Raw genomic sequence first — 16,128 nt, forward strand, 5'->3', positions numbered from 1 at the left:
AATATTGAAAAAATGTTAATACTTATATATTATAGTAATTTGTGAATCATGATAGTTAAATATATATATATATATATATCATTCCTGACTTGATTACAACTTGTACAATAATTTTTGAAAACTTAAAATTAATTTTAATTATTAATAATTAAAAACTTAAACTTATAACTAACTAATATAAAAAGAAAAAAATCTACTTCTTCTCTTTCTTATTCTTCTTATCATTCTTTATAATTCACTTCTCATTCTTCTTCTTCTTCTTCTTCTTCTTCTTCTCCTTCTTCTCATCTGAGATAATAATCATCTCAAAATCTCTCTTCACTGTCTTCTCAGAGAAGGGTTTCTGCTGCTTCCTCTCAGCCAGGTCAATCTGTATCTCAAAATCCTGCATTTTCTGATCTGCTGTCTCAGGTTCCATCTCAGCAGTAAGCAGATTGACATGCTCAGAGAGTAGAGCTGTCTTCTCAATATTCTGAATCATGAAGTGCATTCAAGACCTGAATAAGATCTTAATTCTCTTCTTCTCTGTCAGCTTCTGCTAATCAATTAGAGAACAGAAGTATTATTAAAAATCATTATCTTTCAATAAATAAAAAACTTATCAGTTTTAACTTTTTTATCTTCTACTTTAACACTCTTTCAATCTTCTTCTGCTACTGCTTATTTACAGTAATACTCTTCTTCTCTCTTTCTCTCTTCATCTTAAACTTAAATCATTCTCAGAACTTCTTCTAGTCTTACTACTACTGTATAAGACTCTTCACTATCTTCTTCTTCAATCTCTTATAGATAGTGTTATCTGTATTATTTCTATACTTAGTTCAGTCTAAATCTATCAGAAGTGTTACTTAAAATTGTTATTATTCTGCTCTCTTATAAAGTCTCTTCAAGGTATTATAACATGCCTTGTAATCAGTCTTCTCTTACTTAAACATCTTCTTCTTCTCTCTCTTCAATCTGTGACAGTACTCACACGCCTTGATGATCTGCAGAACCACAGAATATTTAGAGAGAGATGACATAATTAATTTCAGTGAGTGTTAAAGAGAGATGAAGGCAGAAGAGATGACTAGAAATAATATAATAATAGTGATAATGATAATGATGATGATAATGATAATAATAATAATGATAGTAATGATATTGATAATGATAATGATGATAATAATAATAATGATGATAATAATAATAATGATGATAATGATGATGAAAGAGAGAGTGTATTGAAATATATTACTGACTTATCAAATATAAAGAGATAAAGAAAATATTAACAGCTTTCAGAGATATACAGAAACAGCTACAGTGTTACATAGTAATATTATCTTCATTCAATGCATACAGTGTTAATATTCTTTATATACAGTTATCATATAATCTATATCAGAGATACATGCAGAAAACAGATCTTTATTACTAGAGAGAATGAGTACAGTAATTCTCTATTTTCATATTATAAAGATAAGTTATTCTCATTTCTTTCTTCTCTCTTTTCTCTTCTTCTTCAATTCATCACTAAATTCAAGCTGATATGAAAACTATTAAAACACTTCTAGAAATTCTCAAATTGAAGAGTATAGACTAATTAAATTTTAAATACAGAAGAATTAAATTATATTTAATATTACTAATTATTCATTCTCTCTTAATAAAGTCATAGTTGTATCTTTCTTCTCTCTCTCTCAAATGAAACATGGCCTGTGAAAAGTGAGTATCATGCCAGGTCATAATAATTAACACAGCTTCAGCACACAGAGCTGTATACACACAGTGTATACTGAACTGAGAGACTGTGTGAATTATAAATCAGTGCCAGTATCTCAGAAAGAGCTGTGCAGTGTGAGAAAGCTGCAACTCTCAGTTATATATACAGAGAGTGAATTGTTATAGTAAGTGTATATACATTATATAAAAGTAATGCTTTTTAATAATACTCAGTCTCTGATATTATGAAAATAGAGTCTCTCTGTGAGATTCATTTTTATCAGAAGTCAGAGAATCTTATATTTCTTAAGATTATCTTCACCTGTCTTATTCATGAAATTAATGAGAGAAATCATTGATTTCAGCATTCTGTTCTTAATATCATTTAAGTGACAGCAGAGTTCATCCTGATCACACTTTTTAAGTATATATTTTCTAAATATTCACATTTATACAGATATATACTGATTATTTGTTAGATAATGTTAAGATAATAGCTCATTGTAACTGTGTTACTCTCACTGTAAAAAATACACAGTTAATAATGAATATTATAAAGACTCTGAGAAGTAAGTATTTTAAGAATACTGTGACTCTGTGATCTTGATTTTTTTTATTTTTATTTTTTATTTTTTTCTTTTTCTTTTCTTTTTTTTTTCTTTCTCTTTTTTTTTTTTTTTTCTTTCTCTTTTTTTTTTTTTTTTTTTTATTCATTCTGATTTTTTCTTGTTTTTATTTTGTTTTTTGTTTTTTGTTTTTTTTTTATATTTTATATTTTTTTCATAATTAAAATTATATGAATTATAATCTATATTCAGAAAAGTAATGATATTTAATAACACTCTCTGTTGAATTTTCAACAAATGAGTACTATATTATGATATTATATAAGTGAGAAGTGATTTCATAGTCTTATTTAATACCATTCTCAATAATGAGATCAGAATGAAAATGTGACTAAGAATTTAAATATATTCTTTATTCAGAACTAGATTTTTATTTGAAAAGTGAATCTGAGACCTTTAATATTTAAAATAATGTAATTTGAAATCAATGTAATGAATACAAACTATGATCAGAAGTAATACTTTTAGACAATGTAATAACTGTAAAGTTTGATTCTGGTCTCAGACACGGTCACACGGTCAGTCTAATAGAGACTATATTCTTAAAGAAGAGAGTATTATTATACTCTCAGCTATATCAAGATCTTATTACAGTTTCATATAACTTATTACTTTTATACAGATAATTTCATTCTATCTGCACTAGTTTTCAATCACTCTATAATATTATTCAGATATATTATAGAAAAATCTGATTAATAAATATAAGAATCTTACTTCTATATAAGATCAGCAGATTACTCTTTCTTAATAATAAGATATCACTGAGATATCACTTCAGCTATTCTCACTTATGAAATAAGAGAAGAGTATCTGCTTATTATCTATATAGAATAACTAGATACTGACTTCTTATTAAAGAGATCAGTGATTCATTTTTCTCTTACTAAAATATATACAAGAGTTACTATATATCTCATACAATCTTCTTAGTATACTAAGTATTATATCTGTGATATTTTCATAATAACTCTGTAGTCTACAAGCTTACTATTTAAGTAAGATAGTTAAGCTTACTTATACAGCTTTTCAAACAACTATCTTTACATAACATTACTAACTAGTCACCGCTTCGGTTCCGCGACATTACATGTATATACTGTGATTCTCAGCTGTTATAAACACATACAGATTCTTCACTTTATTCTCAATCATTAATTCTCAGCTGCTATAAATGTGTATAGATTCTTTCACTCTGAAGCCTCACTGTGTACACTATCACACATATATATAAATATTTATTTTAATCACTGATTCTCATACTTTCTCTTTCTTTTACTTCTCTAATATTTTTCTCTTTGTTATATAAGATCTATTAATATAATACTAATCTATTCAGTATAGACCTCTTATAAAATAAATCTTTAATTTTATTATAATTAATGAATTCAATACTATATTATCTGTACTAATACACTTTATCACTGTTATTAATCTGAAGAAGTATAATAACTATATAATCAAATTTATATCTCTAAAGATAGTTATAACTCACTATTTATATTCTTCTTCTTTTTAAAATTTAATTTCATTAAAGTTATAGATATCACAGTGAAAAAAATAATATTAATTAAAGATAGCTTTATATTAATTAAATTAGTTAATAATAAAGCTTATATTCTTATAAGATACTTATTTTAAATTTATAAACTTTTACTTAATTTATTTATAATCTGATAGATATTTAATAAATTAATATACTTATATCTTACTTACTGTGAGAGATACAGTCTCTGAATCTATATAATACTATCTTAATATATAATTCATAGCAGTTTTGATATACTTGATAATAAATAGATAAAAATTAATATTTAACTGATAAATTTATATCTTAATTATCTCTTTCTAACTGTCATTTAATACTTAATTCAGTGAAATTCTTATAGTTCTTGATTTCTTTCTGTTAATTCTCTTATATAAGATAATATATAAGACTTTGAATTCTTATGACAGAGATGTGATTTTTAATTTTGAATTACTTTTATATATATTAACAGCTCTTTGTAACTGCTTCTCAGTGTAATTAGAAGATTTAGACATGATTATAATTAATAATGATTATTTAAAGATGAAGAATAAAGATATTGAAAATATTTTCTGTATAATGTGATTTTCTATACACTGTGACACACTCACTGGAGAGAGTGAGTAAGTATGGCATGGTTACATTTTATCTTTCTACTGTGAATACTTCTAGTAGTTAACAGTACATATCATGCCAAGCTGCAAAAACCCGAATAATCGCCTGCGAGCACTTATTCTTACAGTTCAACTCTAATCACATTCACCTAGATGCCTCTCCCCACTCAAGTATATAACTCTTATTGAATATATATGAACTCCTGTTAATTTCCTGCACTGTCACAATGTTTTCAGGAGACATGGAACCAGCTTCACTCTTTGATTGATATTCACAGCTCTCTCAATGATGAATTTTGCCAGTGACACATGAACAAATGTGCTTCCTAGCATGAACATATCCCAGCTCCTGTCAGGCAGCATGCATTGGCAATAGCCATATATTTGGCCATACGATACCCCAGTTACCCCGCAGGAACCCCGGATTACAGGATATCCGGGGTGGAAATTCTCTGCAAGCATTCCGATTATTCTAGTTAACAGAATGCCTCATCCGGAGCTAAGTCCGCTCTCTTGCGGGATGCCGACATAAATACTACGAGTCCGGGAATTGTCGATCTTAGCGTCGTCCACATTTGAAATTTAGGATGCCTAAAGTTGTTGAGACGAAACAAAGGAGGAATCGTCATGTTCGAGATATAAAAGTGGTCAAATTCCTGGATGACTGTTTGAGTATACAAAGGAAACGCACTATTATCTGTCATCATGAAATTCTCCACCAGTGGTTTAGGGGCCATTCTCGCTCTGTCAGAAGCAGTTACTGCTGCAACTCCGGCAGAATGGCGTTCGCAATCGATATACTTCCTTCTCACGGACCGGTTTGCAAGAACTGATAGCTCTACAACTGCTCCATGCAACACCGAAGATCGAGTAAGCTACCAATTTTCTTACTTCCAAGGGCACAGTCCATTCTTCCTCCCAAATAACGGGTTGTCCAAGCTGACATTAACGTAGAGATACTGCGGTGGGACCTGGCATGGAATTATCAATAAGGTACACCCAGGAGCAGCTGTTGTTTCTGATAGCCACCTAGTCTGATACGTTTGAAAGCTTGATTACATCCAGAACATGGGGTTTTCTGCTATCTGGATTACCCCTGTGACAAAGCAGTTTCCCGAGAAATCTGGATATGGGGAAGCCTTCCACGGATATTGGCAACAAGATATGTAAGTCGCAATGTCTACATTTCCCTGGGAAGTGGCTTGTATTTGAAACATGGTTGTATGTGCTGCTTACATTGCTCTTTTCCTTTAGCTACAATGTGGAACCTCATTATGGATCTGCAGACGATCTCAGGGCATTAAGTGCGGCATTACATGATCGCGGCATGTATCTCATGGTCGACGTAGTTCCAAACCATATGGTACGCAAGAAAGCGCAACTCGAGCAATTGTCTACCCTGGTCTCACAGCTTCTTTAGGGTTATGCTGGTCCAAGTAGTAGTATGGACTATAGTCGATTCGTTCCGTTCAATAGCAAAGGCTATTTCCATGCTTATTGCCCTATCACTAACTACGACGATCAAGCTAATGTCGAAAACTGTTGGCTTGGGGATAATACAGTGTCGCTTCCGGATCTTGATACTGGGAATCCAGAGGTGCAAAACATCTTCAACAACTGGATATCCGCTCTTGTTTCCAATTATTCTAGTGAGTGACAGCGCTATTTAAATCATTTCCGCAGTTCAACACCCTACTCTGGGAACTAACAATTGTCGCAGTTGACGGCCTTCGAATTGATACAGTCAAGCATGTACCGAAGCCGTTCTGGCGGAAGTTCAATGATGCAGCAGGTGTATATTCCATGGGAGAAGTATATAGTGGTGACTCAGGGTACACCTGCCACTATCAGAATTATCTGGATGGGTTGGTGAACTTTCCAATGTACGATCACGGATATTTCTACTACCAAAGAAATATGGCGGGTTGGCTAAAATATTCGCAGTTATTACGCTCTCCTCGAAGTCTTCAAGTCTCCTGGCGGCAATATCGCAAATCTATACAACATGATCAACACAATGAAAGACAGCTGCGCAGACTCCACTCTGCTAGGAACGTTCGCTGAGAACCATGATACCCCAAGATTCGCAAGGTATGTGACGCCCAAACCTGCCCAGGGCACGCCTCCTCGGCCCTCAACATCTCTAACATCGGTTTACTATCAAAGTTATACCAAAGACATGTCTCTTGCCAAAAATGCCCTGGTCTTCACCATTCTTGCCGACGGGATTCCCATAGTCTACGCTGGCCAAGAGCAGCACTACGCGGGGAGGAAGGACCCAGACAACCGCGAAGCAACCTGGCTGTCGGGCTATAACACCGAAAGCCCTCTCTACCAGCTCACCGCCAAAGCCAATAAAATTCGGAAGAAGGCCATCGCAGACGATCCCAATTATCTTACGTATAAAGTAAGTGCCAATTGACATCCTTACTCATTGCCATACGACCACCCGCCCTGCTTGCTCCCTTCGTCCAACCGCCCCCACACATGTTCCCCTAAGCAGTAGTCTCAAATGACCTTCTATGATATAACAAATACAGAACTATCCCATCTACCAAGACAAAAGCACCATCGCGATGCGCAAAGGCTTCGACGGCAAACAAATTATCACCGTACTCTCTAACCTTGGCTCTGGCGGTGCTTCATACACGCTGCAGCTGGGTGGGACGGGGTATCCGGCCGGTATGCGTGTTACGGATATTTACACGTGCACGACTGCCGTGGTGGGTTCTAATGGGCAGGTACCAGTATCTATGGCTGCGGGAGAGCCGAGGATCCTGTATCCGAGTGAGAGGCTTGTTGAGAGCGGGATATGCGGGTGAGAGATTAATGGAAGTTGAAAGGAAGGAAACTTTACGTGGGAATGGGCTTTAAGAGGGGGTAGTGTATATCTGGAAGAAAGCTTCTCGGATTCCAGTCCGGTCTTAAGGGCTGAAATGCGTGTAAACGAGGAAGTAATAATCGATCCCATAAATAACTTTGCGTGCTGCGTACACTTAATCAACTGAGCCACACTTCACAGAAGAAAGAAGAAAGGTAGTATGCAACTGGAGCGAACTCAACGACATTTTACTCTTCTCTACCTTGACTGGGGTTGTGAGAAGGGCTTCTGGAAGTGCGAGAACTCTATTCACCAATCACAATGCAAATTTACCTCAATTATTGAATTGCTAGCAAGGTCTATCTAGATGGAATTTGATCTGCTCACGTCTCTCGAACATATTTCCTCGGGATGTCTAGACGCCTCCCCAATGCTTTCAGCAATGGATACAAATAGCAAGAAATAGTAGGCAAGAGTGGAAAACGACCCTGGATCATCTTTCGGCACCGCAGATCGATTTGAAGCATCCTTCCTGTCTTCATTTAGCCGTTGACTGTGTGTGGGGTGATCCTAAGAAAAGTAGTCGCATTTGCTCGTTTGTTCGATAATATGTACTTGATTTGATATTTTACTGGCTTCATTGAGTCAGTCAAATTTTTTTATATTTTTCATTTCATACCTATTTCGTAGCTAGTGTTGTTGGATTTCAAAGGAATTATCTGAAAAAAACGAGAACGTCTTAATTTTTATTTATTTTTCTTTTCTTTTTTGACATTTAAGCGGTTTGGAATATATTATAGTATCGTGCCAAACCTACACCGAGTAGCAGGAGGGAGAGGGAGAAGGGAGGAGTCAGTAAATTTGTCCACGAATGCTGAGATTTCGAAGGTGAGAACGAGGGTCGAGCACGGAAGACACTCAAGGTGTTGGCGGGTGAAATATGTATGAGAGTGGGGGAGAGGAGAAAACGTGAATAAATAATCTTAACAAAAAGAAAAGAAAAGAAAAGGGGGAAACGGAAAGGGAATTCGAACGCACCCAAATGTCTGCTTAATGCTCCGAACATAGTATCCCTCCCAGTTCCGCTTGACGACGTCCTCCTGTCCGACAGGAACGCCATCCCACTTCACGCGCATGTTGGTGACCCGGTCGACATCATTCTGATCAAAATTAATCTCTTGCGTGCTGTAGTGTCCCTCAGGCCACTGCGCAAGGCGCCATTTCTGCACAATTAAGATCGGAGACTCCAGCTTAACATATTCGCCGTCTACATTGCCGTCGAAAATCGAGAATTTACCGCCAACCTTTGCGCCGTCGAAGAGTTGAGGGGCAGCACGAGTGAAAGCGGCGATGCGCTGGGGGTCTGTGAAGGTCGTGTAGAGCTCTTCTGCGGTAGTGCGGAATTCGTCTACGGCGGTGACGCTGACAGTATTAACACTGGAGGTGCGTGTGGTTGTGGTGGTAGGAGTGGAAGTTCTTGGAGTTTGGGTGCTGCTCTGGGGGACATGATTTGGTGTCGCAAAGCCGCTGGAAGGTTTGGAGCCGGGGGCATGTTGAATATCCTTTCCATGCTCAGCAATCAGAGCAGGGGCTAATTTTGCCAACTCCTTGCGGATTTCAGGGACGAGTTTCGAGCGGACAAGGTCTTTCACCGGCTGCTTCGACGCAGATTCGGAGTAGATGCCAATTTCAAACTATTCCAAAAAATTTCACATCGTGTTATAAACGAGATCTTCACGCTACAGCTAGAAATGAAAAAGCATCAAGGGTCTAACTAGGGAACGTACGACATACTCGTCTTCCTCGGTATCGTGCGCAACCTCGGGGACATTGATTGAACCGCTGACTTCTTCGTCGTCACTTGTCTTACCTAAGAACAGCCTTATCTCAGCTCAGGTTCCAGCCGCATAGAGAGCAATGCTGTTGGCGAAAGAGGCATTCTAACCTTCATATTCTAATTGTAATTTAACATCAAATAATGTGATAACCTTGCCCTTCCGCTGGCTGACGTCTACGTCGCCATCGAGGCTAACGACCTTCTTTATCTGAGCAGTCACTCCATTTTCCTCTGCAGAGATGGTAGTAAGAGTCTTTTCCAGATATTCCTTGGTCCAAGCAGAAGCATCCTTGTTCACCCAGTGCCAGTTGTTAGGATTGTGGAGCACCATTTTATTCTATTAATTTTCGGCAGCAAGTCGAAATTTGTTTTTTATGTCTCTACTAATGGGCTATTCTGATCTGAGGAGCGGAGTGCAATAGATGTCGGTTGGGAATGGCTCTTTTTAGCTGTAGGATTCTGGTGGAAAGAAGGAATGTTAGTTTAGCAAAAGAAAAAAAAATTCAATCCAACTCCACAAAAATAAACCACACAAAAGAACAAAAATTGCGGGAGAAATTAAAATATCAGAAACAAGGCTATACAAGCCATTGCAAAAGCTAGTCCGCAGCAAACAGAGTACAAGTCTTTCTAGGACTGGTGCCAGCTATGAAGTCTCATCATGAAAGGAACGGTTGGTAATATTAGAGAAAATCGGAGCCGGAATACTCACAGTTGAGATGGAATCAGTTGATCGGTTGAACTCGGCCGGGGAGTAGATCAATACAACAAACAACAGTGAACATGAAACTGAAGCGTGAACAGAGAGGGTTGTACTGAAGAGGAGTTGGTGTGTTGGAGGTTTTTATGTGTGGTCGGGAATTTCTCACCTGCAACTTTTGGAAAGCTCTAGAAAGACAGGAAAGAACCGAAAATTTGGGGAAGCTAGATTATATAATACTTGGCACGTGATGTATTTCTTGGCATCTATCCGAATGAGGGTGGGGAAAAGTAGGGGTGAAGTATATATAGGGCGCAAGGTATATATATATACATTGAAGAAAACATAATTCATGAAAGCATCGAACATAAAACGAGGGTTGGGTATCTTTGCGATCAAAACGGATTAGAAAAGCCAATCGTACTACAGAGGAAAACATGTTCACCCTGAACCTTCAAAAGAGCAAAACAATCGCAAATCAAACAAGGGTCTCAAAACAAAGTATAGATAGATAGCAAATCGATCCTTTTTAAGATTGTTCAAACATTGTATCATCCCATCCGCCCTGGTTCACAAGATCCTGCTGCACACGCGTCTTCACATGACTCATCTCCTTTCCAAGAGCCTCAGCCCATTGCTCCTCGACCATTGTCACCTTATCCTTCAGATCAGCCGTCAACCTCTTCTCTTCTTCCTCGCTCGATTCCGTCATTTCCCGCTGTACACTCTCCAACGGCTCGCCCGATATTATACGTTGGACTTCCATAACGTTGCAATTCGCCGTCATGAGGCTAGTTTTTACTTCATGTAATAGGCAAAGTAGGTTGGTTTGCGACTCGATGATTTGATATGTCGATTTTTCAGCGTGAGAGAGAAGGGAGTAGAGATATTGTAGAGGGAACTGGTAATAGCTGGGGTTCTCTGCGTACTCTTTCGAAGGTATCTGGATAGAAAACGATCGAAGGTCCTCGGGGATTTTTTGGAGGACCGTCACCAGGGACGGTGCAATGTCCCAGAAGGCTGAAAGCTGGGTTTCCACACCTCTGCCAACATTTTGTTCAATGACTTCCATGAAACTTTCAAAGCGCCGTAGTGTTTCCGTGGCGAACGTCAGTTTCCGGTTTTGCGCATCCTGCGAGAAAAAAGAGGCTGTCTCCTGAAGTTTCTCTTCGTTTTTGGTCTGTTTATATGGCAAGGTGACGATTGCTCGATATCGCTCGTTGCGTTCACTCTCGAGGTTATAAACCTCCCGATGTAGCTGTTCAAGTGCCTCAAACAGCCACTTGAGCTGTGTCAGCTTCTCCAGCAGCTCTGGTCGTTCATCGCCTTCTTCCTGCGTTTGATTGGGGGTCCCATTTTGGGTGGAATCGAACAGCTTGCTTCGGAGGCTGTCAATACAGGTGGTCGTGATGTCGATCCGGTCTGTGAGTATGCGCTGTAAAGGCTGGAACACTACCTCTTCGTAAGAGTCGAATTCGGCTTTAACTAACTCCTTTTCGCATTTCTGCTCTTTGACAAGATGGACTGCCTCAGCCTCTGCGGCTTCTGCATAAGATAGCGTCCCTTGCTCTATGCGGGTATTCATGTCTGACCTAAATGCGCGTCGAGATTCCTTCATTTTTATTTGATGTTCATGCTGAAGTTTTTGTAGTTTTATCTGGTGCGCCTGTTTTGTTTCCTGGACTTCCGTGAGGTCACTGACAGACCGCACTGTACTCCGGTAATACAGGAGATCAGGATGTTTGTTATTAACTGCAGGGTAGTGCCTAGGGTACGGCGGTGGAAGGGTAATGAATCTCGAGATATCCAACGCCGGTAACTGGCGATCAATATGAGACGCGATCGCTGGCGCTCGAGGTACAGAAGGATGCCGTTCTAAGCCCACTTTCTCGGGAGGATATTCGTTTGGCGCATACGTAGCGGCAAAGCCAAAGGCAGGAGGGTGAGCGTGGGATTGATTGCCGTCGATTAGCCCAGTAGAAAAATGTTCCTGTTGCATTGCTTCACGCACTTCCCGAGGCACACCCATGTACTTTGATTCCTGTTTAGACCGTCGGATCTTTTTCCCGGAGCCTCCACTTTCAGACCCAGTTTGTGACTCCCACCAGCGGCTTGGAGCTCTCCCTCTAGAACTAATTTCATCCTCTCTTACACTAATGCTGCCTATCGGAGATAGGGATGGCTTGTAATTACTCCACCATCCTGATTCCACACGCGTTTGTGGAAGCACAGGTGAAAAGCGAACTGGCGGGGCTACCCGAGTACTGATACCAGCCGATGGGGAATCCTTTGTATGGACGCCGTTGCGAGGGCTAGAATCTGGTTGGAAAAGCCTATCTCTAACCCTTTGTACATCAAATAAACCGGCTTCACAAGTACTTGCATGGCGTTCTTGTCGTATTTTAGACTCAGATACGATGAAATTAGCAAAGAGTTCCAAGGCTTCAACCGCGGTGGATGCGGAAGCTTCTTTTTCTATAAAATCACGATGCCGCTGGATAGCATCACGCATGAATTCGTCATTTGCATATTCCATCAGCCTACTAGACCGTGATAGGCGGGATGAAGGCCTACTTTGACCCAGCGGAGTGTGTCCCTGCTCAGCAGAGCTGCTTGTTACCGTAGAACTACTCCGTTCCTGTATGGCTTGAAGTGGTGGTGTTGGCAGCGCCCTCGGTGGCATATTTGGAGTGGTGACTGATGCATGCAAAGTTGGCGATTGAACGTCACCGCCAGGAGAAAAGGGAGGGGTTTGTGCATAGTTGCTGGGTTGGGTGAGGAGGGTTTCAAGTGATGGTGTCGGTTGTTGCCTTGGAGTTGACTGAGCAGAACTGGCTGATGTTAAGAGGGGGAACGGAGACTTCACTGTGGATGCAGTAAGTTGGCCATCTGACTGGGCAGTTCGTGGGGTCCGGGGTGCATTCTTCGTTACGGTGCGACGACGCATAAGTCCACGACCCCCCGGGTTCCCAAGGACCAGGTCACGAGGCCAAGTAGAGTCCGATAGGTCGTGACTTGTGTTACGAGGGCCAGCATTTTCTATGGTAGAAGCATGCTCTTTTCTGGCCTCAATTCTACGCTCTCTAATGCCCTTTGAGCTAACGGCCCTCGTTCCCGGAGCTTCGTTTCTATGATGTATGGCTGATTGCGGTCCGCGGTTGTATTGAGTCAAGCGAGCCAATTCATCCACCGGCACATAATCATTTGTATTTTGAGACATCGAACTAACGCGCTCTCTAGAACTTTCGGACCGCCCGCCGGCAACAACGTTCTCATCAACCCATCCAGCTGGTGTAGGTGGTACTTCTCCAAGGCCGGTTCCCAATACCGGTGGTGATCTATGTCGACTTGACCGGTTTGAGCCATCTTGGGAATGACCTCGTGACGATTCTCTTGATTGGTTCCAAGTACCATTAGGTGGTGGTCCAGGGGGTGGAGGCGGGAGTGGCATCCCTGGCTCCCAACGACCGCGCTGTCGATTAAGCCATGCTTGTGCCGCATTACCATTTCGATTTTGCCCTATATCTCCCGTAGAAGCTGCTCTTATCGATGCTGGAGGGCGTATAGCTTCATTCCCAGAGCCATTGTCATGCGGCAATCCCGAAGATGAAGATCCCAAGCTAGAAATGCCACCACCCGTATTGAACGGGGGATTGCCCTGGCCACTCTGTCCTATATAATGTGAAGGGTGGGCACCCGCATTCGGGACACTTGGTTGTAGGTTATCACTAAGCATGACATCAGAACTATGAATCATCGATACAGGCCTGGGTCGAGATCCAGGGTAGCGATATCCGGAAGCTGGCTCCTGAATTCTCGCGGGGGCTGGCGAATTGTACTGAGCTGCAGTTGCCAGTGGAGAAACACCCGCGCCCACGGTTAGTCTAGGGGAAACATCAGCGCGTGTCTCTTCCGGCTTTGGGTGTCTCGGGGAGTACGGAGGGGGAGGTATGGACGTGGCATCTACATCGGAATATTTATTAGTCTCCCGCTTCTAGCGATATCACTCATCATCTCAAAAACTAATCCATCGCACCCAGCGGACAAGGAATAGGGAATTAGAGATGAGAATAAGAGCGATAATACCATTCTGGGGAGCAAACGCGCTCACCCCCGCAGCTGGGGAGCTATTTGCTGTGATAGGACCCCATTCCTGGGGGTTATAGGCTGCGTTGTAAGAGACATGCCTTGATGACATTGGGGTGGTAATCGCACTCATTTCACCCGATGAGGGAGTGAACGACGACCTCATTGGAGAAAATGGACTAGAAAAGGAGTTCATTGAGCTCGGAGTCGGTGCGTAACTTGGACTGGCAGGAAACCCAGCGCCCTGGAACTGGACACCGCTCAAGGATGTAGTAAGAGAAGGTGGCTGTGCAACATTCTCCCGACGGCGGGGAAAGACCTGCGCGCCAGAGAGGGGCGGAGCGGAAGGAGGGACAATTAGTCGAGGAGGATTCCGCTGCGGGTCTGACCCTCCCGTCCTAGAGTCTGACCAGCTGGTAGTAGAGAACCCACGATCAGTCTACGCCCCTTACACCAGCACCGAGGGAGACAAGAGCACCAGAGATATGTATCTGAGACAGTACAAAAGGAATGAGAAGAGGACATGCTCACCTATTCATATCCACGAGTACAGCCGGAGGCGGCCCTGGCCAGGTTAGCAGCCACCCAAAGCATCAGCCCAGGCATAGAAAGTTAATAATAGTTAATATTAATAAGACGATACCAAGCAACCGTCACAAAACTAGAAAATTTCAAGCACGAGAAGCAGTGTCGACAAGCGTAGCCAGATCGTTCATTGGTGTTCAGGGAGGATAATCTCACGGGAAGGCCATTCAGACAAGCGGAAATCACCAAATCCACTTGGGAAAAAGTCACGTCCAGCCGTCACCACCGCGTGAGTTATTTTTATTCTCTGCAGCCAAAGTCCACGCTAGGGGAGATTGAGCTGGAAGGCTGCCTTTGAGTGGCCAGTTCCCAGTCTCTGGATCTTGAATTTAGAAATCCCAGACCGTTTTGGGCTGCCGAGAGGCCAAGAAGCCAAAGAGAGGGCTAGGATTGTCCACTCTGAGGTTTCCTCTTCTGGAGGCCCTGGGAAGGGTATGACCTGTTTCGAAAATTGCTTGAACAGAGAAATGGCTGGGCGATCTCAGCCTCTTAGCGTGGCGGTTGGGCTTTCTGTGCCCAGTGTGCTAACTTGATGATTTGGCCCTTAGCAAGGGGGTGATCAAATGGTTGGAGGCGGATCCTTGCCTGGGTTGCAGGACGCCATTGCACACATTCCCAGCCACGCAAAACCGGGCGCTTATGGAATATGTTGATTTGCCAGTTCAAGTTGACAGAACAGGCAGCATCCGTTGTGGTTGGCCGGTTTGCTAGGCTCGATGCACAAAGGTTGGCCCCAATCCCGAAATAGCAGCTTTTTCAATATGCAACACAACACTACACTGCTCAGTGCTGGCAGACATGCAAAATACAGGGTCGCCCATGCTCAACCCAGGATCAACAGACCAACTGGTAACTACGAGTATTCCCAGCACGGAGGTGGAGGGAGCGGTTCACTTGTTGGCAGACGTCAAGGGATGTGGTCGGTTGGTGCTCTGGCCACGAGCTGCAAGCGGCTTGAGCGAGAGGGTATTGGTAGTTATGGTATAGCACGGCAGCCTGTACTCTGTACGGTACGGCGCAGGTATTATTATATAATATTATGATTTCCATGATTTCCATGATTTCCACCGCTTCCCCAACTCCAATACAATTATTAATGCTGGGGGGGGCTAGCCGGAGCGTAATTTTGGAAACCCTTTGTTTTAGCAATCAATAATGAACAAGATGGAAGAACTTTGCGGGATTCTATTTATAGCTACGCGCCCTTGGCCGGGATGCCAGGAAACCTCGGCCTCGGTATCTGCAGACTTACGAGTCACAATGCGCGGGGTAGTATCAAATGTGCGAGGAAGACTCGGGGAAAGGCCAAAATAATTGAAAAACTATATGAGAAAACGTCTCCGATCTGATAAAAATCTATCTGGGGGAATCGTACGTCTGTAAGTCTGCTAAAAACATTGCAGAGATTCTCTCACTGTATTCCTGGCATTTCAAGGATCATGGAGGGTACTGGTACTTTGCTACTCCGTAGTCGAGGGCGAAATGAGATTGCCGTTTATATCACATATCGTTGGTAGTGGACTCTAAGCTGCAAATGGCTTTGCCTTTAAGTCATCTACGTTACTCTGCCCTTGGTTGGTATGTGGGTTCAAGCCAATATGAGAAGAGAACTGGTTTACTCCGTACT

At 41.4% G+C, this 16,128-nt stretch overlaps 4 protein-coding genes across 6 annotated transcripts; 1 reads left to right on the forward strand and 3 right to left on the reverse strand.

The window, feature by feature from the left end:
* Positions 1 to 239: 239 nt before the first annotated feature.
* BDCG_17888 (uncharacterized protein) lies at positions 240 to 490 on the reverse strand (the record flags this gene model as incomplete). Its single annotated transcript, XM_045426934.1, has 1 exon — positions 240 to 490. A coding segment is annotated over one exon (249 nt), but the record flags the coding sequence as incomplete, so codon positions are not given.
* A 4,070-nt stretch (positions 491 to 4,560) lies between these two features.
* Positions 4,561 to 8,023, forward strand: BDCG_08951 (alpha-amylase A type-3). 3 transcript variants are annotated; one of them, XM_045424726.1, is made up of 9 exons: positions 4,561 to 5,342; positions 5,427 to 5,465; positions 5,523 to 5,638; positions 5,727 to 5,835; positions 5,893 to 6,121; positions 6,193 to 6,355; positions 6,417 to 6,563; positions 6,639 to 6,879; positions 7,013 to 8,023. In XM_045424726.1, exons 1-9 carry the CDS (start codon positions 5,178 to 5,180, stop codon positions 7,292 to 7,294), a joined length of 1,491 nt encoding a protein of 496 aa, XP_045282742.1. In that variant the 5' UTR covers positions 4,561 to 5,177; the 3' UTR covers positions 7,295 to 8,023. The 3 variants fall into 3 exon arrangements, with proteins under 3 accessions (XP_045282742.1, XP_045282743.1, XP_045282744.1); XM_045424727.1 differs by having other exon boundaries at positions 6,193 to 6,337; XM_045424728.1 differs by having other exon boundaries at positions 6,639 to 8,023.
* On the reverse strand, positions 6,116 to 10,043 carry BDCG_08952 (Aha1 family protein). Its single transcript, XM_045424729.1, has 5 exons — positions 9,843 to 10,043; positions 9,239 to 9,589; positions 9,081 to 9,163; positions 8,332 to 8,987; positions 6,116 to 8,106 (listed from the first exon to the last, which is right to left on the reverse strand). Exons 2-5 carry the CDS (start codon positions 9,459 to 9,461, stop codon positions 8,088 to 8,090), a joined length of 981 nt encoding a protein of 326 aa, XP_045273381.1. The 5' UTR covers positions 9,462 to 9,589; positions 9,843 to 10,043; the 3' UTR covers positions 6,116 to 8,087.
* Positions 10,044 to 10,047: 4 nt separating this feature from the next.
* BDCG_08953 (uncharacterized protein) lies at positions 10,048 to 15,629 on the reverse strand. The gene is made up of 3 exons (XM_045424730.1): positions 14,448 to 15,629; positions 13,917 to 14,329; positions 10,048 to 13,793 (listed from the first exon to the last, which is right to left on the reverse strand). The coding sequence occupies exons 1-3, from the start codon at positions 14,453 to 14,455 to the stop codon at positions 10,360 to 10,362; spliced, it is 3,855 nt and encodes a 1,284-aa protein (XP_045273382.1). The 5' UTR covers positions 14,456 to 15,629; the 3' UTR covers positions 10,048 to 10,359.
* Positions 15,630 to 16,128: the final 499 nt, after the last annotated feature.

The sequence above is a fragment of the Blastomyces dermatitidis genome (assembly GCF_000003525.1).
Source record: "Blastomyces dermatitidis ER-3 genomic scaffold supercont1.12, whole genome shotgun sequence".
NCBI lineage: Eukaryota > Fungi > Ascomycota > Eurotiomycetes > Onygenales > Ajellomycetaceae > Blastomyces > Blastomyces dermatitidis.

What these genes read in the sequence shown, in the direction of transcription:
- BDCG_08951 (XM_045424726.1), top strand. Translation starts at nt 5,178, where the DNA reads ATGAAATTCTCCACCAGTGGTTTAGGGGCCATTCTCGCTCTGTCAGAA. An exon ending in GGCATGGAATTATCAATAAG is followed by an intron (nt 5,466 to 5,522) that starts GTACACCCAGGA and finishes TACGTTTGAAAG; the next exon opens with CTTGATTACATCCAGAACAT. An exon ending in GGGTTGGTGAACTTTCCAAT is followed by an intron (nt 6,356 to 6,416) that starts GTACGATCACGG and finishes AAATATTCGCAG; the next exon opens with TTATTACGCTCTCCTCGAAG.
- BDCG_08952 (XM_045424729.1), bottom strand. Translation starts at nt 9,461, where the DNA reads ATGGTGCTCCACAATCCTAACAACTGGCACTGGGTGAACAAGGATGCT. An exon ending in ATTACAATTAGAATATGAAG is followed by an intron (nt 9,164 to 9,238) that starts GTTAGAATGCCT and finishes GGCTGTTCTTAG; the next exon opens with GTAAGACAAGTGACGACGAA. An exon ending in CCGAGGAAGACGAGTATGTC is followed by an intron (nt 8,988 to 9,080) that starts GTACGTTCCCTA and finishes TTTTTGGAATAG; the next exon opens with TTTGAAATTGGCATCTACTC.
- BDCG_08953 (XM_045424730.1), bottom strand. An exon ending in CGCGTTTGCTCCCCAGAATG is followed by an intron (nt 13,794 to 13,916) that starts GTATTATCGCTC and finishes ATTCCGATGTAG; the next exon opens with ATGCCACGTCCATACCTCCC.